At 39.9% G+C, this 25,108-nt stretch overlaps 1 protein-coding gene across 2 annotated transcripts in view; it reads left to right on the plus strand.

Annotated features, from left to right (window-relative positions):
* Positions 1–25,108, plus strand: part of HSPBAP1 (HSPB1 associated protein 1) — a 62,803-nt gene that overhangs the window by 34,429 nt on the left and 3,266 nt on the right. Inside the window, exons 4-6 of one of the 2 annotated variants that reach the window (XM_044252206.1) lie at positions 9,051–9,187; positions 13,285–13,456; positions 16,945–17,028. In XM_044252206.1, the coding sequence (XP_044108141.1) occupies positions 9,051–9,187; positions 13,285–13,456; positions 16,945–17,028 (393 nt within the window). The remainder of the gene's footprint in view (positions 1–9,050; positions 9,188–13,284; positions 13,457–16,944; positions 17,029–25,108) is intronic. The other variant, XM_044252207.1, reaches the window with a different exon arrangement.

Consider the following 25,108-nt stretch of genomic DNA (forward strand, 5'->3'; position numbering starts at 1 on the left):
TCAACCAGAGCTTTAAAGCCTCCTATTTAAAGTGTTGGGAACATTTTTAATTAAACAGTTTTCAAAACGGATCCCCATTGCTGTTATATTTACATCACAAGGCAGGGCCACCTGAAGGAAAAATAAAGTACCTGCCCTACTTTTGTGTTATAAACAAAGTTCATTTTTGTTGGTCAGCCAGTTTTCAACTACGAGTGAACAATAAATTTTGCTTATAATGCTCATTCTCTACAGAAGCTGTGCTACATTTATTCTAATCCTGAAACACTCTAATGTGTTATTTCCACCTGTTTCTCTTAAGGCATCTTTTAACTGCCAATAAACTTCCTAGATAGATTCTGAGAAGCAGCTGGGAATCGGGGCTGATTACCTGGGGTTGGAGGAGGATAAAAAAGCAAGACTGGATTCCTGGTCAACTTCTTTAAGTGCTGGAGTAAAACGTGATATGATTTTCTTCCAGAATTGACCCTCCCCACTAGAGTATCTAACAAACTACCAAATTACAACAGGCCTATATTAGCACGTCTATAGTAAATCTAATCTTCTTCTTTCATTAAAGAGTTGATGATCTAGACCTTTTGACTCTTTGTTTTATTGTCTTTTGTCATTTTCATTGCTTATGATCTATGCATTTTACTTGTATATCAATTATTTGGACTGAGAACATTTTTTTTTTCTCTTTTTCCCTGGAGAAATGATGCTGATCTCGGCGGTTAGCTCTCCAGGCCAGCCTGGGGAAGCCTACTAAATTCATAATCTACTCAAAGCAGTTTGTAGAACTCTCCCTACTCCCACCCCAAAATGTCTTTAAGAGTATGTCTTCAGGGATACATTTCTGTGATACGGGGTTTAGGACTAGCCAACTACAAACCTGGGAAAAAGTCTCTTACAGAATGGGATTATTGGGGAAAGACAGGTTTCATGGACTAACCTCTTGAATAAATTTCGATTAGGCCCATTAAAAAAACAAAATACAACCCAGTAAATTTGAAGATCTAACTGGGCTTTATTAAACGATTCATGAATCAGGCAACCTCCCATCTAGCAAGTAGAAGGAAACTCCAGTGAGCTGAACAAGTTTTTAAAGGCAGAGAGAGAATATTAAAAAAAAGAAGAAGAAGAAGGAAGAAATGTATTAGCAAAGAATGCATTGTTTAGGAAAGGTTGCCCTCCTAAGGGGAGTTTAAGAGGTCTGTTAGTAAATTTTCTACTCTTAACCAGAAATTCCATGTTAACTGGTTAAAGGTTACAGTTGTGGCAGGGAGGGGGATGAAATACCATTAGGTTAGGTTTTAAGTCTTGTTTTACTGATTTAGGGCCTTAACCTCAGTGATGGCCATTTTGAGCCTGTGGTTGTTTGGGGGTTTTGTTGTTGTTGTCTTTAGCAGACTTCATGGCTTATAACAGATAACCCTGAATAGAAGTTGCCTAACTAAATGCATACGGGTGATTTTTTTTTTCCCCATCATGTAAGGAGAGTTCAGAGCTGCAGTAGCTTGGACTGTAATGGAGGCTTTGTTATACCAAAGAACCCAAGTTTTAACTCTTTCTGTTTTATCCTTCTAAGCATGTGGCTTCCATCCTCAGGGCTTTGGAATACATCCTTGCATTCCAGGATAGCCATCATAACTATATCGCTGAAAGGAGGAAGGAAGGACAAAAGTCTGCTCTCAGCTCTCTGTCTCACTTTTGGGAACTTTCGCAGAAGTTCCCCTAACAACTTCTCTTTAATGCTTAGAATTTAATCTCAGAGCCCCACTGAACCGCAGGGGAGGCTAGAAAATGGGTGTCTCTTAGCAGACATCTCCCTGAACACAGCTGGAAGATACAAAGGAATACGGGCAGTTTCTGCCACATCCTGCTCGTGGAACAGCGTGAAAAATTAAAGCAACATTTATTTAAATAAGAAAGTATAGTTATTACAGGGTATCTGCATGGAGCAAGCAAGTGTAGAGTCTGGGAGAATTGCATCATTTTAAAGGGAGGGTTCCAAGATGAGTCCTGCCCTCTGTACCATCATTCTTTTGTGCATTGCTCAAGATGCTTAGGGCTAATGCCTGTGTAGCAGGGGAAAGAGGCTTTTGAAGTTGGTGGAAGAGCAGTTCTCAGGAAGCCACAAGTCTGCAGTTTCAAGGAGAGCTCCTATGGCCAGATGCCTGGGGCAAGATTATTGACAGTCATTTATTTCATGGCTAAATCCATAGTTTAGCAATCTGCTATATTTCTCACTGGAGCAGAGGAAGGCAAAAGAGACTGAGAAGGGTGAAAGCCAAATTTCAATTGTTCTTGACCTCTTAATTTATTGAACCATTGTGTGATAGTGATAGAAATTGCCTGTGGCTTTTTTTTTTTTTTTTTGGTTATTTATGTTGTTTCAAGTTGATATCTCCAACTACATTGTAAAGTTTTAATATGATAATAGAGATGTTTATGTCTTACACTTTTTTGAGTTTACATCCTTGATTAGCATATCCCATGTTATCAGTCAGTTATGTTGATTTAAGTAGATTTGGTGTGGTCCTGATTCTCAACTCTCTCAGCTCCTGCATTCCATTTATGATCCTGAAATACAACTTGTAGATGACATAGTTACCATCACATGTAATTTTAAAAAATTGTTAAAAATGCCTTACTTGTGACAGAAGGGAACATTTTAAAGGAAGTAATTTAAAATAAAACAGCATATATTTTGGTGTGTTCATGCTCAGTGACTACACTAGAAGACATAATGAAGTAGTCTGTCCAGGTATGTGATTAAGTAGATCACCTCCAAACCATATGCCATCCTTTTGAATGGATACCACATTCCATTTACTCCAGAAACCAGGGCCAACGCTGATGCACACTGGTCTGTGATGCTCCTTTTCTGATATTGCAGACTATGAAGGAGCTTGCTAAGTTCTAGGTGAGGCTGTCCCAGATGACTGTTGTCGTTTGCTTTGTGTTAGAATTGTTTAGACTTGGGGTTGCCTGGGTGGCTCAGTGGGTTAAGGCCTGTGCCTTCGGCTCAGGTCATGATCCCAGGACCCTGGGATCGAGTCCCGCATCGGGCTCTCTGCTCAGCGGGGAGCCTGCTTCCTCCTCTCTCTCTGCCTGACTCTCTGCCTACTTGTGATCTCTGTCAAATAAATAAATAAAATCTTTAAAAAATTAAAAAAAAAAAAAAGAATTTTTTAGACTTGGGCACTGGCCTGGAATGATGAAAGAATCCCAGGACCATACCTACCAGATTTATATTCGCCCAAGGGAAAAAAAAAGATTCCAGAGCAAAACAGAGTAATTAAGTGTGCCAGCCAGTAAAAAACATTAAAGGTAGAGTAAGGTAAGGATAGATAAATGTGGTAAGGATAGATAAATGTGGAAACTAGATTTAAGCTCTGCTATGTTAGACTCTGCCAGTTGCTGAAACTAGTGAGGTATGTAAGTGATGAAAAGACAGAAAAAGATTGTAAAATATGAGTGTTTATTCATTCTACAAATGCCTGTTTTTCAGGTACTGTGTTAGGCTAGATAGTCGCAGAGCCCTGGTCCCCTTTCCTCAGGGAGCTCATATTCTAGTGGAGAAGACAGACCAGTGATTCTAACCAGTAATGGCCAATTGTCCTAAGTGTTACGAAGTAAACAAAAATGGACCCAAATTAAGAACAACAGGAGAGGGACTTCCTTTACATAGGGTAAGTTGGGAAGCTTTCTCCAAGGATATGATAAATTTAAGCTGATTCCTAAAAAATGAGAAGCTAGCCATGTGAAGGGAGTGTCAGGAGCTTTTTAAACAGAGCGAATAGCATATGCAAAGCCCTTGAAGAAGGGAAAATTTACCCTTTTGGGGGCAAAAAAAAAAGGCCATTGTGACTGAAGGCTGGCCAATGAGATATGCAGAGGGTTAGAAGGCATCAGAAAGGTAAGAGGGCCCTCGTCATACAGGCCCATGACTGAGGCATTTGGACCTAATTCTAAATGTAAAGCAAGGGAGTGACAGGTCTTAAAATTTTTAAAAGATTGCTCTTGCTGTAGTGAGGAGACTGAGTCAGAGGCAAAAAGAGTCAAAGTTCTTCGGAAGGAAGAGACCAAGAGAGAATGACGCGGTTGCAGGAGGGGGAGTGGAAGCATTTAAAGAAGTGGCATTTACATTGGGTCTTCAAAGAGAAATGTGAACTGGGGTGTGGGAGAGCTGCTAGCAGAGGGAATAGCAGAAGCAAAGGCAGGGAGGTGTGTGGTCTATACCAGGAGAGCTGTAGAGATGGTGGGGCAGGGGTCTCCTACCAGAGCCTGCGTCCCCTCCACTATTCCGGAATGCCATTTGCGGCATTTCATACATACCTTCACACATAATTTTTAAAAACAATTGAAATGCCCCTGCTATAAAATACAGGAGAATTTAAGCAGAAATATGTGATTTAATGTATATTTATTCAAACCTGACTATATTAGGAGTCATAATGAACTAATCAGATACCTGTACCTACCTGTGACCTACAAGGAAAGGTTCAGTTTTTAAGAATTAAGATGAAGTCCTACAGAATATTTCCAAAATTGTATACTTAACATTTTTAAATGAGGCTAAATAAGTATATTTGTATCTATACCTGTAGAGTCATTACTATGAGACAATATAGGCACAGACTGATCTTGGTGGATATATTGCTGGCCCAAAAGCTATGCATTGCAGTGCTGTTGGTGGTCTGCTTTTCAAAATGGTGAGCAACTCCTGGTAAAGCTGCACAGAACACAAAGCATAGTCCTTTCTTGACTTACTGAGTGTTTTTGTTTCGGGAAAGCTCAGTATATATAAAAACCATGCCAAAGATCTTTTGATGTTATGTGAAGTGGAGTTGGAGTCCTACTTTCAGGGAATTAGAATCACATTTTTCAGCAGTATGCAAATTGTGCAAGATACAGAGCCTTTCTTTGTTGTGTTGAGCTGCCTCCTGACCTCTGTACACTGAATACCAGTAGCACCCTCCTCCCACTTGTTATGACAGACAAGAATGTATGCATTTTTTTTTTTAACAGTACTGTCAAAAGGACAGTTACATCCCTTGGGTTCCACATAGAAAAATGAGTTAAATGGGTGTATCGACCTTCAATCTCATAAGGATTAAGAGAGATAATACACATGAAATGTTAGTACTGGGGTCTGGCCTGCTATAAAAAGTCAATAACCAGGTGGTGATAACCTGTTAGCAATTGAAATGGTGGGTCTGGCCTTAAATAGGAGAGAAGTTAGGACTTGAGATAAGGCTTGGGAGTCTTGTAGACAAGTTGATTTAAACATTGTAAAATGCCAGGCAGAAATGAAATAAGATTTAGTTTAAGAGGGATAAATGTAGAATCCCATGGCTTTTTCCTACAATCTGTTAGTAAGTCAAGGCTGAAGAGATATGGCTAGTAAAGCTAGGCCACCGTTCCTAAGAAAAAGGCAGGCAAGCCGAGATGAGCTGTGGCATAATTCCGTTGCTGAAACTGTCTGATAGTCCATGAATGGTATAATGTCCAGGTCATGCAGTGCTGCCCATAGACAGGGTTTCATGTAGGCTGTGTCTTAAGAGTGCTGTTGACAGAGGTAGTTGAAAAGATAACAACTGGAGGGGAAAGTTAATGCTACCGAGTTTAGGTATTAAAAAAAAGGAGAGGCATGACAGTTTTTCAGATAATTTAAAAACAGCAATTTTTGGCAGAAGAGAAAATAAACTTGTCTGTAGAAAGCAAATCTACAACCTTCTGTGAGTTACATGAAAGCAGATATTTTATAGTGAGCAGTTGTTTAAAAAATTCAACCAAGTAGATTCAAAGAGCCCATTGGCTTTGTTGAAGAAATCAAGACAGCATCCCATCTAGCAAGTAGGGAAGAGCTAGAAGATGGAAGGTTTTTATAGAAAGAAGACTGGGACGAGAAGTTATTAGCAAAGGTTAAAAAAGGGTTGATTCAGGTAAGAACACCTTCCTTAGTGGGGAGGGCGCATGGAGTTTTATCAAGCAGATTACCTCAGCTTCCTGTGGGGGTGGGTGTGGAGATGGCCCATGTGATGGATTACCTCATTGGTGCTGACCAGAAAATTCCTGACCTACTATTTAAGACCCCATTTCTGGGAGAGGTTGATCTACTACAGTTAAATATGAAGGCCTGGTTTGGTGACTTGGCCTATCACTTATGCAAGTAACTCCATCCTTAGTCTGCAGTTTTCTTTTTAACACAGTCAACCAGACACTTGATTGTTCTTTTCAGCGATGGTGTCAAATTGAATTTTATGGATATAGATGATTTCTAGACTTTTCCAACTGTTGGGAATAGACTCCAGGGTAGATCACCCCACCAATCACCTTTATTCATTTCACTGTTTCCAGCAAGACTCAAGGTAGATTCCTTCTGTACCCACTTTGATTTCAGACATTTGACTCTATAAGTAGCTGAACACAATTGGCAGAAAAGTCTCAGCTCTTAAGAGTCTGGGAGTGGGGGCACAAAATAGGTACACTAAATGCTATTTTCTGACAAATTTCCTTTTTTTTCAGCCTTTGGTTTTCCCGACCAATCTGCAGCTGAATTTTAGGTAGTTTAGGTCACCCTGATCTAATCATTCCCAAATAATTTTTCCTTTTTTGTCATTGCTGTCAGTCAAAGCCTCTTGCCAATTTCTCATATAACCCCTATCCCCCATAGGTAAATCTTCTTCTGTGATTCTTTCTAAAGCAGTGCTCTAGAGCGGAGTTTCTCACAGGGGGTCTTCCAAGTGACTCCCTTAGTGTATGTGAATTGTGTATATGTGTGAATTTCTCTGAGGAGAGGGGTGTTACCACTCATTAGTTTCCTAAAGGAGTTTATCTCTAAGATTAACAATCACTTCCACAAGGCTCTTCTTAGGTAAGGCAAATCTCTGTTTTTTTGTTGTTGTTTGTTTCTACATTGCAAGTCTTTCTGCTACCTTTAGTTAAATTCCACACTGAGGCGCGGTGGATTGTTCAGCAAGGACCAGAATTAATGGGAAGCCTCTTCTAAGCTCCCTGTATGGACCAAGAGCCTTTCATTAGCGACTGTAGAGCACCTTCTGCTCACTTCTGTCAGAGCACTTGCCACATTATGAGTTGATTTATGGGACTGTCTTCTATTACAAGATTTAAAAGATAGCCCTGTGTTGTGTTAGTTTATGTATTCTGAACACTGAACATCATACCAAGACCAGAACCATTTACCCATAATAAGCCAACAGATTCTTCTTTCCGTGCCAAGGAACAAATGTTTTAAGCACTTACTCTGAGACAGGTATTATGTTAGGCATGGGGAATACAGAGGTGAGCTCTCTGCGCGGATCTTATGGGCTCTATCAAGAGGGCCAGGATCTTTGCCACTCCTTGGAGCAGTGGTGTGGGAGTCATATGTGAATGCATTTACAACAGCACTGACCTTATAAGAACTCCCCCTCTGTAACAGACGTTAGTAATATGCCCGTCATCCACTACTTTCATTACTCAAAACAAAAATGAAAATGCTTTTTCTTGTCTTCCTCAAAACCACCCATTAAAGGTCCCTCTAAAATCCTCTTTCTCTTTGACTAGGGCTGTTAATGGTTTGTCTCTAAAAGTAGAAGAGGTAGATGGAAGATACTGATAAAAGAAGTGTCAGCATTTAGGCCCACGTCCTGCACATGGAAGTGTTTTTTGTTTTGTTTTATTTTTTAAAACTCAATAGGAAAAATTCATGATTTAAAAAAAAACAAATAGGGATGCCTTGGTGGCTCAGGTCATGATCTCAGGGTCCTGGGATCAAGCCCTGCATCACATCAGGCTCCTTACTCAGCACGGAGTCTGCTTCTCGCTCTGGCCCTCCCCCATGTTCTCTCTCCCTCTCTCTTTCTCTCAAATGAGTAAGTAAAATCTTAAAACAACAACAACAAACGAGCAGGTAGCCCCTTATTCCAACCTAAAGAAGAACTGAGCAGTTTGTTGAAAGCAAGAAGCTTTGCTGCTACCTCCTGGCCCCTAAGGGGATGCAAAGGATCCAGGTTTGAGAACTGTTGGACTAGATGGTATTTATAGGTCAGTAGTTGACTAGGGCATGATTTGTCCACAGAACCAGGCATAAGGAAAACCAAGTTGGGAGCACTGTGCGGTCTGTTTTTTTGTTTTTTTGTTTTTTTTTTAAAGTTCATTTCACTTAAGGAGTTCATGATTTGGGGGAACATAGCAAAAGTCATCTATGGATATGTATTTCAAAAGATATGCAGACCCTACTGGAGGCTCTGGTTTAGTAGGTGTGAAATAAGGTTCCAGCATCTATAGTTTTAAATAACTCCATTAACCTAGGAGAAGGCTTAATGTCACTAGAGTGTAGAAAGTTAATACACTAGTTATACCTAGAAATATCTGCACTGCTTTGAGAAAGTATGGCTTTCCAGCTTCCTGAGTTGAGCTTCAGAAACTTATACATTTATATTTTTATTTTTTTACATATTTTTAAGTTTTTATTTAAATTCTAGTTAGGTAACATACCGTGTAATATTAGCTTCAAGTGTATGATATATAGTGCTTTAGTAATTCCATACATCCCCGGAAGCTCTTGCAAGTGCACTCTTTAATGAGTTACATTTTAACTTTTAGAATACATGACATAACATTCTATTTTTGTCATCAGAGACTTCAAAAAACTTCTGTTCCATTGCATTGTTGTTCCTGCTGCCTGAGTGAAACATTCTTCCTCTAGATATAGGCATAATTATGTCTGTTGTTTATTTTCTCTCTCCAACCTCTAAAATGTAAGCTTCGCTTGGCTGGACATACTTGTCTTTCTTATTCACTGATTCATCACAAGCTTCTAGAACAGTCAGTATTTGTTGGAAAAACTACTCATGGTGAGGTACTTCTATTGGTTTAAATCTATTGCTTTAAAAGATTTCTTGGATTGCTCTGGTAGCCTAACCTCCTCTGTCTATAGCATTTTCTATAAAAGAGTATTCCAACTCCCAAAAACCAAATGTGCAAGTACAAATATGTAACACTACCATACGGTACATTTGGTTGGTTCTTGACGGACTGTAACTTTATTTTCAAAACAGGATGTGATATGGTCTGACTTCGGGTTTCCTGGAAGAAATGGACGGGAAAGTACATTGTGGATCGGCTCCATGGGGGCCCATACACCCTGTCATCTGGACTCCTATGGTTGCAACTTAGTATTCCAGGTCCAAGGAAGGTAATGCACAGGTGCATGCGTGCGCGCGCACGCGTGTGTGTGTGTGTGTTGCACAGGAAGAGGAATGAGGATCAGGCAAGTGGCAGACCCCAAGGTTTAGTCCCAGCTCCACCCTGTCAGCCTGCCTCATGACCAAGACCGATCTGTTGGCCTCTGGTTCAGTTTCCTCCCTTTCGAAGTAAGGGGAACAGGTCAAATGATGGTTTCCATGTGTGTCTCTCAATTCTGATCAGGATTACCTTCAGAATCCTGATCCTAGAGCTCCAGGATTCCACTCTCACTCCAGCTAGACAACTGTCTGCTTAGCTCTGTTATGTAAGAGTCTGCATTTGTAGTTTCCAAAATTCTATTTAAAAGCAGGAAGACCCTTTTTTCAAATCTAAATAAACAAGAGTGGAGCAGGTTGCTGAAAGAAAGAGGCTTTGCTGCTACCTTCACGCCACTAAGGAGATGCTAGGGGGCCTGGTTTGGGAACCACTGAATGAGATGATATTTATGGCCCCTTTCAAGTCTAAATTTTAGTCTGTGCCTACATGTTGACACAATGCAGTATGTTATTACTTTAGGTAAGTTCTCCATCTGTCGGGCATACTTCTCATAGTCCCTGGTTCCAGGATTTCCATGAGAATTTACACGTTTCTGCTAGTTGGAGGATCTACTCAGAATGTTACAGTGTGGCTTATTTTCTCCCAATTAGTGATGCTCGAGTCTCCTTTCCTGGTCTTTTGGGACATTTATAGGACAGTACAGAGGGAAAAAGAGAAATGGCCATTTCTAAGTTCTCAGACCCTTGAGACATGAAAAGGATTATCAGTGGATCCAAAAGAAACAGTGAATAAGTATGAATAAATTTCGTAGGTGATGTATTTTGAAAACTATAAAATAGTGTAAGACAGTCCACTTCTGGATTCATTAAGTCCTTACTAAAGGATCTAGGACATTTCAGGTACATTATTATGTGTTGTGGATGCCGCAGTGATCCACGAGTACCTGGTCCTTGCCCTTAGGAAGTTGATAGTCTGAACCTTAAACTTGGTAAGAGAGGTATCATTGCAAGCAGCTGTTTCCCATGTGTTCTGAATTGGGAAAGAAATTCAGTTGGGAAAACATTATCAAAAAATACCTGGGTTCTTTCTGTGCCATAAAATCAATATAACTTTATTTTAACTTTATAAATATAGAGCATATTTTCTGGTCTCATAAGCTCTGGAATAGTAAAATAACTCCTCAGTAAATACTCATGGAGTAGGCACCATGTGTTACAGGGGGAATGGAGTTGAATGAGTAAGACACTTCTCTGCCTGGAGGGAGTTTATAGTTAGAGTACAGGCAAGCCCACAGGCAGTGTGATAGAAGGCAGAATGAGCACGCTCTTGAGGAAGATTTCATAGAGCTGTGGGACTGAAAAGTAGGAGAGATATCATTCCTGCTAGAAAGATTAAGGAAGATTTCAGAGAGGAGCTGCCATTTGTGATGGGCTTTGAAAGATGGGTGAATGGTCAAGACATGGAAGAGCAGAGCCCTAGAAAAGGATGTGGTATATAGATAAAGAACCCTGTGAACTGTCCAGTATAAGTTGTGCATTGGAAACAAAGGGGTTAGGTAGGAAAGGGAGGTTGGAGTCAGAAGTTTACTTTCAGGCAAATAACCTTACTCTCTTTTCAGCATGCAGGACAATGAAACGTTTTTTGATCAAGGGATAACCTTGTGATTGACCACCTTTTCTGATTAATAAGACAAGGATGCATATGCAGTTGACCCTTGAGTAATGAGGGGGTTAGGGGTACTGACCCCCTCACTGTTGAAAATCTGCATATAACTTTTGGCTCCCTAAGAACTTAACCACTAATAGCCTACTGTTGACTGGAAGCCTTACCAATAGCATAAACAGTCAATTAACACATATTCTGTATGTCATATGTATTATATACTGTATTATTACAATAAAGGAAGTGAGAGGCCCCTAGGTGGCTTAGTCAGTTGAGCATCTGACTCTTGGTTTGGCTCAGGTCGTGGTCTCAGGGTCATGGAACCTAGCCCTGCATCAGACTCAGTGCTCAGCCCAGAGTCTGCTTGAGATTCTTTCCTCTCCCTCTCCTTCTGCCCCTCTGTCTGTTCACATGCTCACTTATTCTCTCTCTCTCAAATAAATAAATAAACAAAATCCTAAAAGAGAAAAAGTAAGCTAGAGATAAGAAAATGTTATTAAGAAAACCATAAGAAATACAATACAGTACTGTATTGTATTTATGAAAAAACATCTGCACGTATGTGGACCCATGCAATTCAAACCCCTTGTTGTTGAAGGGTTGACTGTATATTTTAAGTGGAGCAAAACAAATTGTATGCGATTGTTATCTTCATGGCTTTTCCTCTAGGAACACAGCCATGAGGCAGAGGTAGGAGCTGGGATCTGAAGAGGTCAGGAGCTCTGCAACCTAGTTCTGGGCCCACTACCAACACTAGTCCAGTGAATGACACTGAACCAGCACTGGGTCCCTTTCCCACTACTTTGGAGGTAGAATTAGCCTGATGATCTCTTGAGAGTTCTTCCAGCTCTGACATTCTAAACACAGTAAATGCCAAGAATTCTCCCAAACTGGTCATAACTATGGTGGAATGGAGCAGCTTTTATCTCTAAGGCAAAGTAAGACTTTAGTGTCTACTTCTTCGTTTGAAAATAGCAGCCAACTGAAAGGCACACAGTGGTCCCGCCGTAACTGCAAGGGGTTACAAGAGAGCTTTAAGCCTTTCCTCAGAACTAGTTCTCTCCCTCTCCCTTTCCCTGCCCCGTTCTTCTCCGTGTCCCCCTCTCTCTTTCTCTTTCTCTCTCTCTCCACTTCCCCAGCTGTGTATTTTTGTCTGCGTGTCTTCCTTTTTCACACTTCTTCTTCCTTGCCTCAGATGTCCCCACTCTTGACTTGAAGTATGGGTGTGTCTGGTGTCTTGTGGTTTAAGATTTATCCACCTCAAGTTTTCAAAAAATTTTAAGTACTGAAACATTTTATAGTTTTCTCTTTTTGAAAATTCTAATATTTTACCACTTTTTAGTTGGGTGGCATCATTTGGGCCTCTTTCTTCCTTGTGGATTAACTTAACACAAGTTTGACTAAAGGAATTTACAATCCAAACTGGGAGAAGAGTCTGGAAACTCTTTGATGGCTAGCAGTATGGGCAGCTGCTCTGCAGAAGATAAGAACACAGATATTTGAAAGGGAGGGATCATTCAGGATAGCCCTAGAATCAGGGACAGAAACAGCTTATGAGAGGTAGACTTTGATTTGAGATAAGAAAGAATGATCAGAAGGGGCACCTGCACCCCAGTGTTTATGGCAGCAATGTCCACAACAGCCAAACTATGGAAAGAGCCCAGATGTCCACAGGCAGATGAAAGGATAAAGAGGATGTGGTACATACAATGAAATACCACTCAGCCATCAAAGAAAATGAAATTTTGCCATTTGCAACAAGGTGGATGGAACTAGAGGGTATTATGCTAAGTGAAATAAGTCAATCAGAGAAAGACATTTATCATATGATCTCACTGATCTGAGGAATTCAAGAAGCAAAACAGAGGATCATAGGGGAAGGGAGGGAAAAATAAAATAAGATGAAATTAGAGAGGGGAGACAAACTGTAAGAGACTCTTAACCATAGGAAACAAACTGAGGGTTGCTGGAGTGGAGGGATGGGTGCAGGGATGGGGTAACTGGGTGATGGACATTAAGGAGCACTGGCTGTTATACACAACAGATGCATAGCTGTACTCTACATTAGAAACTAATGATACACTATATGTTAACTAATTGAATTTAACTAAAATACATTTTTTAAAAAATGATCTTACGAACCATATCCTGTCCCAGCAATAAGGTTGCCTCAGGGCATTAGGAGATAATCCACTGGCTGCCGCCTTATCTCCACCGGGCGTCTGCCCAGGAGATTCCGCTACTGAGAGATGGGCCAAGTGACCCCTGAGATTTCCCCTGTATTCCTTTATGGACTGAATGAAAATGGAGACTTAGCTCCTGCCTTCTTAGATGTTTTGTCTCAAGTTCAGAGTACTAACTCTTACCTTATTTTTTTTTTTTAACTAGGAAAAGATGGCATCTCTTTCCTCCTGAAGACACTCCTTTCCTTTATCCAACTAGAATCCCTTATGAAGAATCTAGTGTGTTCAGTAAAATCAATGTTGTCAATCCTGATTTAAAACGTTTTCCTCAGTTCCGCAAAGCTCGAAGACATACGGTTACACTAAACCCAGGACAGGTAATGGCGGCCTTAAAACTCTGATTGCCTCTCAGTGCGTGCCCCAGCTAGAACTTCTTTCATGTCCTTATACCATATTGCCTCCCCACCAACACAAATGAAAATGATTTTCTTCCCTGCTGCTCTCTGCTGTTAGAAGGCTTCGGAACAAACTTCTCAGCTTCACAGGTCATGGAACTATGGGAAGAGGGAATATAGCTCTTTCTACTGGTGAAGAGGAGAATAACTTTGGAGGAAAATAAGGACTTACAATCTTTTTTTTTTTTTTTAAGATTTTATTTATTTATTTGAGAGAGAGTGCTAGAGAGAGCATGAGCCAGTGGCAGGTGCGGCCGGGGATAGGAGACAAGCAGACTCCCCCCTGAGCAGGGATCCCAGACACGGCCAGATCCCTGAAATCATGACCTGAGCCAAAGGCAGACGCTTAATTGCCTGAGCCACCCAGGCGCCCTTCACAGTCATTTTTAACAAGGTTAAGAGAATACCCAACTTTTGTAGCAACATGGACGGGACTGGAAGAGATTATGCTGAGTGAAATAAGTCAAGCAGAGAGAGTCAATTATCATATGGTTTCACTTATTTGTGGAGCATAACAAATAGCATGGAGGACAAGGAGCGTTAGAGAGGAGTAGGGAATTTGGGTAAATTGGAAGGGGAGGTGAACCATGAGAGACTATGGACTCTGAAAAACAGTCTGAGGGGTTTGAAGTGGCGGGGGGGTGGGAGGTTGGGGTACCAGGTGGTGGGTATTATAGAGGGCACGGCTTGCATGGAGTACTGGGTGTGGTGAAAAAATAATGAATACTGTTTTTCTGAAAATAAATAAATTGGGAAAAAAAAAGAAATAAAAAAAAAAGAGAGAGAAAGTGTCAAGGCATGGGTACTTGAACACCCCTGGAACGTCTATTCACAGTTACTATCTTTTCAACTCTACCAGAACCCAGACACATAAAATGCAGTTGGGAATGCATCCAGGTGGTGAGACAACAAAGGCAGAATGAACTGAGATTGATTTGCTTTAAGCAAGCATGGATGGTCCTTTTATAAAGAACTGTGTCTGAAACATTTCCAAAGATTTTGTTCTTAGTGCTGCTGTCCAGTAGGGAAAACCACCTCTACAACATTGGCATTTGCTGTCTGATATTTTATTAATGACATGAAAGGTTTTCTTAGTCTCTTAAGGAGATTTTCTTCCCTCAATTATTCCCTGCCTATTTTCCTTTACCCCCTTCTCACTGGCCCTTTTCTGACTCCCTTCCCGTGTGAATACTCCAACTCAAATCATTTGACTTGAGCAACTTGCTTCAGCCTATTAGCTGTTGCTCCCCAGGCACCTGTCCCCCAGCCTCTGACAACCCCCCATCTATTTTATATCTAAATAGATTTACCTAATCTGGACACTTCACTTACATGCAGTCATACAAGTGGCCTCCTGTATCTGCCTTCTTTCACATAATACAATCATACAGAATATTTTTTTTTAAGATTTTATTTATTTTTTTGACAGAGAGAGATCACAAGTAGGCAGAGAGGCAGGCAGAGAGGGGGGGGGGAAGCAGGCTCCCTGCTGAGCAGAGAGCCCGATGTGTGGCTCAATCCCATGATGCTGGGATCATGACCTGAGCCGAAAGCAGAGGCCTTAACCCACTGAGCCACCCAGGCGCCCCCATCCTACAGAATATTATCAGTACTTCATTCCTTCTTATGGCTGAACATATTACATTGTTAAACATATATTTTTGCTTATCCATTCATCTGTTGATAGACATTTGAATTGTTTCTACTTTTTAGCTATTTATGAAGAATGTTGCTGTAGACATTGGAGAACCAGTTTTTGGGTGAAGGTATATTTTCAGCTCCCTTGGTTATGTACCTAGGAGTGAAATTGCTGGGTCCTGTGGTAACTCTGTGTTTAACTTTTTGAGGAATTGCCCAGCTGTTTTCTATGGCAGCTACACCATTTTACATTCCCACGAAGTAATGTGTGAAGGCTCTGATTTCTTCAACTCCTCACCAATACTTGTTCTTTTCCATTATTCCTGTTATTATCATAGCCATTCTGGTGGATGTGACATGATGGTAATTCATTTTTTCTTCTATTTTAATAGCCAGATTTAAACACGTGGTTCTGTCTGTGGTATCAGTGTTCCTTACACCCTGCTTGTTCTTTAATCTACCAACTGGGTCCGTCTCTTACCACTGTCTTATCAGACGAAACATACGTGAACTGATTGAAGTGCAGTGCCCTTCTTAGAGCTCCGTTCTCCTAAAAGGTGCTCTCTTCCTATCTCCTAGCTTCACCCGCTCAAAGCAAGTGCCACCCATTTTCCAAATCTGTAGCCCCAAAGCCTTGGATCAGCCTGTCTGCTCTGCTCAAACTTCCATGGGTACTAATCTCATACTGAGTCTGGACAAATGCAGTCCTTCTTGACTCTGGCTGTTGCTTTTGTTTTCTATACCTTCCTGTTTAGATCTCTAGATCTTAGTAGTTGGGCCACTGTAAGAATCTCCTGTCCTTCCCAGACTCTCCCATGATACTGCTATTTTAACTATCCCCCTACTAAAAATTTCTTAGTGAGGCACCTCGGTCATTCAGTCAGTTAAGCATCTGAGTCTTGATTTCAGCTCAGGTCGTGATCTCAGGTTCGAGAGATTGCCTCCTGTATCAGGTTTTATGCTGAGTGTGGAGCCTGCTTAAGATTCTCTCCCTCTGTACCCCACCCAAATTCCTTAATACTTACAGAATAAAATGGAGATTCTTTATTCTGAATTCAGGGCCCTCCTCTGGCCCTAACCTAACCCTCTCAATTTATCTCCCATTGCCCTGTCTGCCACAGTGAGACCGACCTACTTGCTCTCCCTCAGCAGTCCAACCTCCCTTGTTGGCACTACCTTTCCCTCCTGGCGTGTCCTAATTCTTTGCTGTCTCTACATGGTCCCCTAACCCTGGTTCAGACCACATTTCATGCATGCCGGGCTGCCCCTGCCATCCGTGGTTCATGCCGATGTCTCCCTCTTCTGAGGCACCCTGGCACCAGTGTTGGCTCCTTTGAGTCATCTACCTAGTGCCCCCTTTCAACGTGCTGTTTCTTCAGTGGCTAGATTTTACATTGTGAGAAGACAGAAACTACTTCCTCTAGTTTTCCCTATACCCTTTCTCAGAATGCATGCAACTGTTTTGCAGTGGAAAGGAGGAAAAATTAGAGTCTGTGTCTTTTACTAAGATTTAGATGCAGGCAGTGCAGGCCCAGGATTAAGGAGAGTAGAAGTTGGGGAAGCTGGCAATAACATCCTTTGTGGAACATATGAACTCGCTGGTTAAAAAAAGAAAGGGGTTGTGAGGTTTTTTCCCTTGTTTTCCTTTCCAACAGAAATATTGCTATGAATTCATATGGATTCCTAGCTTTGTCAATTAGGGTCTGATTCTGACATTAAAACAAAATGTGCTGTTCTTGTGCTAACTTACTTTTTGTTTGTTTGCTTTTCAGGTTCTGTTTGTTCCCAGACACTGGTGGCATTACGTAGAATCCATTGATCCTGTCACTGTCAGTATAAACTCATGGATTGAGCTGGTACTTTTTTTTTTTTTAATAAATGTAATCCCTGATTTTAAGATATATATATGTGTGTGTGTGTATGTGTGTGTGTGTGTGTAGGCTATCTATAAAACTTAGTGATTAAATTTAACCAACACCCCAATACTACTTTGATTTGATATGCTACAATTTCTGTATTCAGTGCTCTGTTAATGGGTATTTAGGTCGGAATTAGGGTTTTCAGTGATGCATTATTCTCTTTGTTTTAAGGGCGCACAGTGGGCCCTGATGCTGGTGTGCAGTCTTCTCCTTTAGCTGGTGGTCTTAGGAAAGCGGTGTTGGCTGTCCGGATTTGCCGTGTCTGTCCCACATTACTGGTTCTGTCCACATCCAGATGGGCTGGAGATAACTGCTTCTTGGCTCAGGGCCCTTGTTACTAACTGCACAATTCTCAGTCCTGGCTTCTGCCTTTTCTCAAAGAAGAGTCTTTGAATGCTAGGATTTTATCGTTTCATTTCTGCTGGGAAAGGAAGGAGGCATTTTCCCTACAATACACTTTGTGTGACCCTGGTTGCCTGCTCTTCTTGACAATTAACATGGCTGCCCAGTGAGGCTGAACCAAGGCTTTCTCTGCACCTGTGCCTCTTTAACCAGAGGCTTTGAAACCTCTGCTTCAGTGGCATCTTACTGTCCTGTACCCAAATCCTAATTGCATCTCTCTTCTTCGTGTGGCTGCTGCCTCCTCCCCTCAGGCTCTCCTTATCCGTGGGTACTGGGGAGGGCTTTGGCATAGGTGGAGCCTCAGGGAGACTGTGACAGGAAGCTGCACTGTTTGGGCTTAGAGAAGAGATGTGGCCTTTGTGGGTTAGATGAGCAGTGTGGTGGGAGATCAGTGGACTCAGCTGGTTAGTTACTTAGCTGCTGGTAGCATGCTGAATTACAGTCAGAGCAAATGTCAAGATACAGTCCAGGCCTAGTCCAAAGTCACATCTGCTAGTACTGACAGTAGTACTGACAGTACTTAGCTTCTCAAGGTGGCTCTTTTCATTGTTAGATTCACCTGCCTGCTTGTAAATATACCCATTATTTCTGAAACTATACAGAATGTTTTTGTTTTTTAAATATTTGATGATACCTGCCATGTGTCCCTTTAAGCTTTTCTTTCCCAGACTCAAAACCTCTGTTTGCTTTGGTTTGGTTTGGTTTGGTTTGGTTTGGTTTTTTTGACAGAGAGAGGGATCACAAGTAGGCAGAGCAGCAGGCAGAAAGAGAGAGAGGGAGAAGCAGGCTCCCTGTTGAGCAGAGAGCCCAATTTGGGGCTTGATCCCAGGACCCTGAGACCATGACCCAAGCTGAAGGCAGAGGCTTAACCCCCTGAGCCATCCAGGTGCCCCAAAACCTTCAGTTTCTTTAATGATGTTTTTTATATGACTTCTTAAAAATTTTTTCAGACTTTTCACCATTTTGATCATAGACTTCAGAACTAAATGCAGGTTTAAGTTACACGTCTGCCTTTGTTAGCTGTGTAACCTGGATGATCAGTTCATCTCATCTAGCCCAGGTCTCTGCACCTGTGGAACAGGGATTATAATCGCACACACTCCAGAGGCATTTAATCCAGCGCCTGCTGCTTCCGTGTTTAAAAACGGAAACTACTATGAAGAGGAAGAACTATTATGTCGAGAACAGTTCTCTTAATGTATAAATACCAGGAGGTCTCAGTTCACGGAATAAAGGTTTCTCCCTCGCATGACTTAGATCCTCAGTTTCTTTTTGCTGCTTATAATATTGCAGTAGCTTTTTTTAGGGATCTGATCTAGCTTTGGGCTCATACTCAGCTCGAGAGTATCCCTGCTTTTTTCCACCCAGTCAGCTCCCCTGTCAGGTTGCCCTCCATCGTGAAGCTGTTAAAGCTGGTTCTTTAAACCCACATCCCACACTTCACACTCCCCTCCCTCAGCTTGTACTGTGTTCTTTGGGGTGAGCATTCCAGCTTGCCAAGGTCATTCTGAATTTGATTCTCTTCTGTCTTTTTGGTAAACTCCTTCAAGTGGGCCTGTGCCCTTTTAGTACGTCATCATTTGTCTTGGAATGTATCCTTGCTCTCTGGTACAAGAGGATACCCCAGGATTGCCTTGGACTTTCCCTGCCTCCAACTTGGAAGCTGATAATTTCTCCAAGTGGTCATTGTTCCTTTTAGTGGAGAATGGTATTTAGAAACTGAAATTGGGGCTCTAAAGCTGTTGTTCATTGCTATTGGCATGTTACTGTTTCTAGACCTTTAAATAATAAAACCAGAATGTGATATAGATAGATGGATAGATAGATAGATAGATATGGGTATATTTATAATTCTAATTTAAGGTTAAATATAGATATTTTCTTATTTGTTTCCATATTTTTATCTCTTCTTTTACACTGAAAATCAGGACCAATCCTAACAGTAACATCTACTTATTTGATACATATTTATGTATCTATCTATCTATATATATATACACATATATAAATACACACACACACACACATATATATAAATATATATATATTTTACCCCTGCCTTGGATGGGAGGACAGAGAGTGAGAGAGAATCGTAAGCAGGCTCCATGCCCAGTATGGAACCTGTCATGGGGCTCAGTATCATAGCCCTGAGATCATGACCTGAGCTGAAATCAAGAGTTGAATGCTTAACCAACTGATCCACCCAGGTGCCCCACCCATTTATTTTTTTCCTTTTTAATTTTTAATTTTTAAATTTTTTTATTAACATATAATGTATTATTAGCCCCAGGAGTACAGGTCTGTGAATCAAGCCAGGTATACACACTTCACAGCACTCACCATAGCAGATACCTTCCCCAGTGTCCATAACTCAACCACCTTCTCCCTAGCCCCCTACTCCCGGCAACCCTCAGTTTGTTTTGTGAGATTAAGACTCTCTTATGGTTTGTCTCCCTCTTGATCCCATATTGTTTCATTAATTCCCTTCCTACCCCCCAAACCCCCCACGCTGCCTCTCCACTTCCTCATATCAAGGAGATCATATGATAATTGTCTTTCTCTGATTGACTTATTTCACTAAGCATAATACCCTCTAGTTCATCCACGTTGTCACAAATGGCAAGATTTCATTTATTTTGATTGCTGCATAGTATTTCATATATATATATATATATATATATATATATATATATATCTTCTTTATCCATTCATCTGTTGATGGACATTGAGGTTCTTTCCATAGTTTGGCTATTGTGGACATTGCTGCCCACCCATATATTTTTTAAGATGTTACATTTATAATTTCAAAATTCCAATATTATTATTACTAATAATAAAACTTGCAAATAAAATTTAGGATTTCTTTTTAATCCTTTTTATCATTAGACTATATCCCCCTAAGGGGCTACAAAGTACTACTTCATTCAGAATTAATTGTGAAGGGATTCTTTTCACTTGTGGCTATGTTACTAATTTTAGGTAGGTTTGTTTGTTTCAGTTTGTTTTCAGCATTAGGATTTACTTTTTTTCATAATTTGACTTCATTTAATATTTTGAATATGTAAAACATTAAATTGTTAAAATGATATTAAAAGTCTTCTTTATATAGAGAAGTTTTCTCTTCATCTCTGTCCCTTCCACTCCATCCCTCTCTCCCCACTAACCCCCACCACAGGGCTCTGTTTCTGTTCTTTTAGTTCATCATTCTAGTGTGTCTTCTTTGTAAACATATATGTAAATAATTAAGTAAATGAATAAATATATTCATGTATGACTTTATATGTGAATAAGAATAGAAACTTTTTTATGTTTCATGTGCTTATTCACACATACTCATATTCCTCTCCTTTCTTACACAGAAAGTAATAAACTAGTTCTGCACCCTGCTTTTTTCACATTATAATACTATTCTGAATTTGGTGAATCATAGTATGGAGCAATTTTCACTTTCTTTCCAACAGCTGTGTAGTATCCCACTGTATGGGTGCACTATCGTTCACTTCCTGGTTCCGATGTGGATGGATGTTTGCGGTCTTTCCAGTCTTTTATAATTAGAAATAATGCCAGTGATTAACATTGTGCATATGTTGTTTTATATTTGCTGGGAGAGTGTCTTTGGGGAGAGTCTTAAAAGTGAGTCAGCTTTAATTTTGTTAGGCTTTGCCAAATTTTGCCAAATTTGACAGTGATTGTGCCATTTTGCCTTTCTATCAGTAGCATCTGAAGACGCTTCTTTTCTCCACAGCCTCACCAACAGGATGTACTGTTGAATTTTTTTGCTTCTGATTTTTGAATTATAGCTGGAAAAAACCTTTCCCTCTTCCAGGTCGTAAAGGAATTCACCAATGCTTTCTTTTAGTTTGGATTGTTTCATTTTTTTATGTTTGGGTCTGTCATCCATTTCAAGGTTTTTACTAGTGTATGGTGTAAGGTTGAGATCTATTATTTATTACCAAAGGACAATAGAATTGTCAGGGACATCATTTGTTTTAAAGTCTGTCTTTTCTGTGATGATTTGAAATATTACCTTAATCATATACCAGATATCTCTGTGTACTTGGGTCTGTTTCTTCCACTGGCCTTTCTTCACATTGTTTCAATGCTTTTACCCTTTTTTACTTAGAGGGGTCTTACAGGATGTTTTTAGTATCTGTAGGGCCAGAAACCTTTTCTTTTGCAGTGTTTTCCTGGCTCTTCTTGAATTTTTTTTTTTTTTAGTATGATCTTTAGAATACATCCACCTTCATGGAGAAAACAATTGATATTTTTAATCCATTTATATTAAATTTAATATGAGCTGTAGGATGTTGAATTGTCCTAACCAGTAATGAGATACCTTTCTTTTTGTCCAAGTCTAGTTGTCTTTGTTCCAGGAGTGTTTTAAAGTTTTCCTCACACTGGATTTGGACATTTCTTTAAAAAAAGGTTTATTCCCGGGCATTTGCTCTTTTTTGGCTGCTGTGGTTAAGTGAGGTGGGTCTTCTCTTCCGTTATATCATCTGAGTAGATATTGTTTGTATATATGAAGGCTATTGATTTTTGTGTTAATTTGAATTATTTTCTTGAGTGTGGTGATTTTTTTGGGGGGGGGGCTTAAACAACAAAAATTTATTCTCTCACAGTGCTGGAGGCTGGATATCTTGAGGTCAAGATGTGGCCAGAACCATGTTCCCTCTGAAAGATCTTGGGCAGAATCCTTCCTTGCTTCTTCCAGCTTCTGATGGTTGTCAGCAATCCTTGGCACCCTTTGGCTTGCTCCTATGTAATAATGACTCATAGCTGCCCCATTCCAATCTCTGTCTCTGTCATCACATGTCCTTCTTCCCTCTGTGTGCTTGTGTTCAGATTTCCTTTTGAGTGTGGTGATTTTTTATTGACTTCCTTGGTTTTTCAGGTTTCTCTCCTATTATCTGAAAATTAAGTTACTTTTACCTCTTCCTTTCCAATTTATTTTCCTGTATCTTATTTTCCCTTGTCTAATTACATTAGCTAATACTTCTAAATCAATAATAAATAATAATGGATTTAGTGGGCATCTTTGTCTTTTTCTGATTTTAGAGAGAATTCTCTAGTGATTTTTTTTTTTAAGTAAAATGCTGGATTTTGGGGTGAATTGTGTATATATTTTACCATGTTAAGTATCTTTCATTTCATTATTTTTGTTTTTTATTTTGTTTTTTAATCCAGAAAAGATGTTAAATATTATTGAATGCCTTTTTTTTTAATTTTCTTTTTTTTTTCAATTTATTTATTTTTAGAAAAACAGTATTCATTATTTTTTCACCACACCCAGTGCTCCATGCAATCCGTGCCCTCTATAATACCCACCACCTGGTACCCCAACCTCCCACACCCCCGCCACTTCAAACCCCTCAGATTGAATGCCTTTTAAGCATTGATGGAGATGATCATATAATATTCCTCTTTAGTAAATATCTGGTATTTGAGTAAATTAAATCAGTGGATTTCTTAGTATTGATTGAACCATCCTTAATTTCTGGAACAAATCCCATTTGGTTGTGATATATCATTTCTTTTTCTTTTTTTTTAAGATTTTATTTATTTATTTGAAAGATGGAGATCACATGTAGGCAGAGAGGCAGGCAGAAAGGAGGAAGCAGTCTTCCCACTGAGCAGAGAGCCTGACGCGGGGCTCAATCTCAGGACCCTAGGATCATGACCTGAGCTGAAGGCAGAGGCTTTAACCCATTGAGCCACCCAGGCACCCCGATATATCATTTCTTAATGTACTGTAGAATGCCACTTGTTCATATTTTATTTAGATTTGAATTTACCTGGCCTCAAGAGTCTGAAAGCCTTCACTATGGTCTTATTAGAAGCTTGTTTATACCATTTGTTCTGCTGATTCTCACAGAATTTTCCAAAGGATTGGTGTCAATGAGTATAAACAAGTCATGAGATAGTACTTACAAGTTTGGTGCCCAAGGACTCAATGCTGACTTAAAGTGGATGATTTCTGTCCTTCACCAAACCAGGACTCTCGTTCCTCTTTTAACTTCTGCGTACATCACAGTTTGAAGACATTCATTCTTCCTTAAATAACTGGAATGCAGACTAGGATCTAAATGACTATATTTTCCTCTGTCACATGTTACTTTGATCCTTGTCTCTTCAAGCACTGAACCGTAATTTTTTCTTGTTGCCAAATTTAACTCCAAAAACCCTTAGGATTTAAAACCAACCATATTCCACATAATAACTCAAGCTAAATCCTGACTCTAGTATTCTTGTCACAAGTCACATAGATTTGGGAAAAAAGTAGAAATTCTAGTTCTTTCCAGCTGGCACAATATTCATCTCTTCTCTTTTTCTCTGTTAAAGTGGTACAGATTCTATCTTAATGTATTCCAAAGGATAAAATACATTCTCAGTTCTTCTCAATTGTGCCTTTTTTTTTTAAAGATTTTATTTATTTATTTGACAGATAGAGATCACAAGTAGGCAGAGAGGCCAGCAGAGAGAGAGAGAGAGAGATTGAGAGAGAGGAGGAAGCAGGCTCCCCACTGAGCAGAGAACCCGATGCAGGGCTCTATCCCAGGACCCTGGGATCATGACCCGAACCAAAGGCAGAGGCCTTAACCCACTGAGCCACTCAGGAACCCCTCAATTGTGCCTTTTTAAATCCTTTTCTTTTAGTATTCCTCCTTATTCTTTTAGTATTGAAATGCATTTATTTTATTGGTACTTTTTCCAAACTTAAAAAAAATTGTTAATTTTTAAAGGCTTTCCTCTTGCTCTAATAATTTTTGCATTATTATGTCTTTCATTGTATTTTACCTATAAAATAATATATAGGTAACATATTTGTAGTGGTATAATTTTGCTCCCCCCCTCCTTTCTGGATGCAGGGGAGTGGGAGGTACAGCCTTCCAGTTACGGAATGAGTAAGTCACAGGGATGACAGGTGCAGCGTGGGGAATCTAGTCAGAGGTGTTGCAGGAATGTTGGATGGTGACAGATGGTACCTATGCTTGTGAGCACGGCAAAGCCTATAGAGCTGTTGAATCCTGATGCCATACACCTGAAACGAATGTAACACTGTGTGTTGATTATACTTCAATTAAAAAAAATTCTTAGAGGTTCTGAGAGCTTCTAGAAGTTTTTCTTCTTTAAAGTTTCACTTTCTTTAAACAAATGCAGCTTTCTAAAACTCTATTAAGAAGAAAATGGACTTTAGGTTCCCAAATAAATACATTTGAATACTCAGTGGAAAAACAGTAAAATGTACAGTTCAGAAATTTTATGTATAGTCAGGAATTATGCAATACTACCATAACCAATTTTTGAACATTTTCATCAACCTAAAAAGAAATACTATATATATGAGTATTTGCTCTCTGATTTTCCTCTGTAACCATAAGTGATCACCAACCTATTTTCTGTCTCTCTAGATTTGCCAATTCCGGAGTCATGTAATACATGGTTTTTTGTGACCAGCATCTTTCACTCAGTATTACATGTTTTCAGGATTCATCTATGTTATAGCATGTATCAGTACTTGATTCCTTTTTATGGTTGAATAATATTCCATTGAATGGATATACACATTTTGTTAATCTACTCATCAGCTGGTGGACATGTGGGTTGTGTCTAC

The sequence above is a fragment of the Neovison vison genome, chromosome 6, assembly GCF_020171115.1.
Source record: "Neovison vison isolate M4711 chromosome 6, ASM_NN_V1, whole genome shotgun sequence".
Classification (NCBI taxonomy): Eukaryota; Metazoa; Chordata; class Mammalia; order Carnivora; family Mustelidae; genus Neogale; species Neogale vison.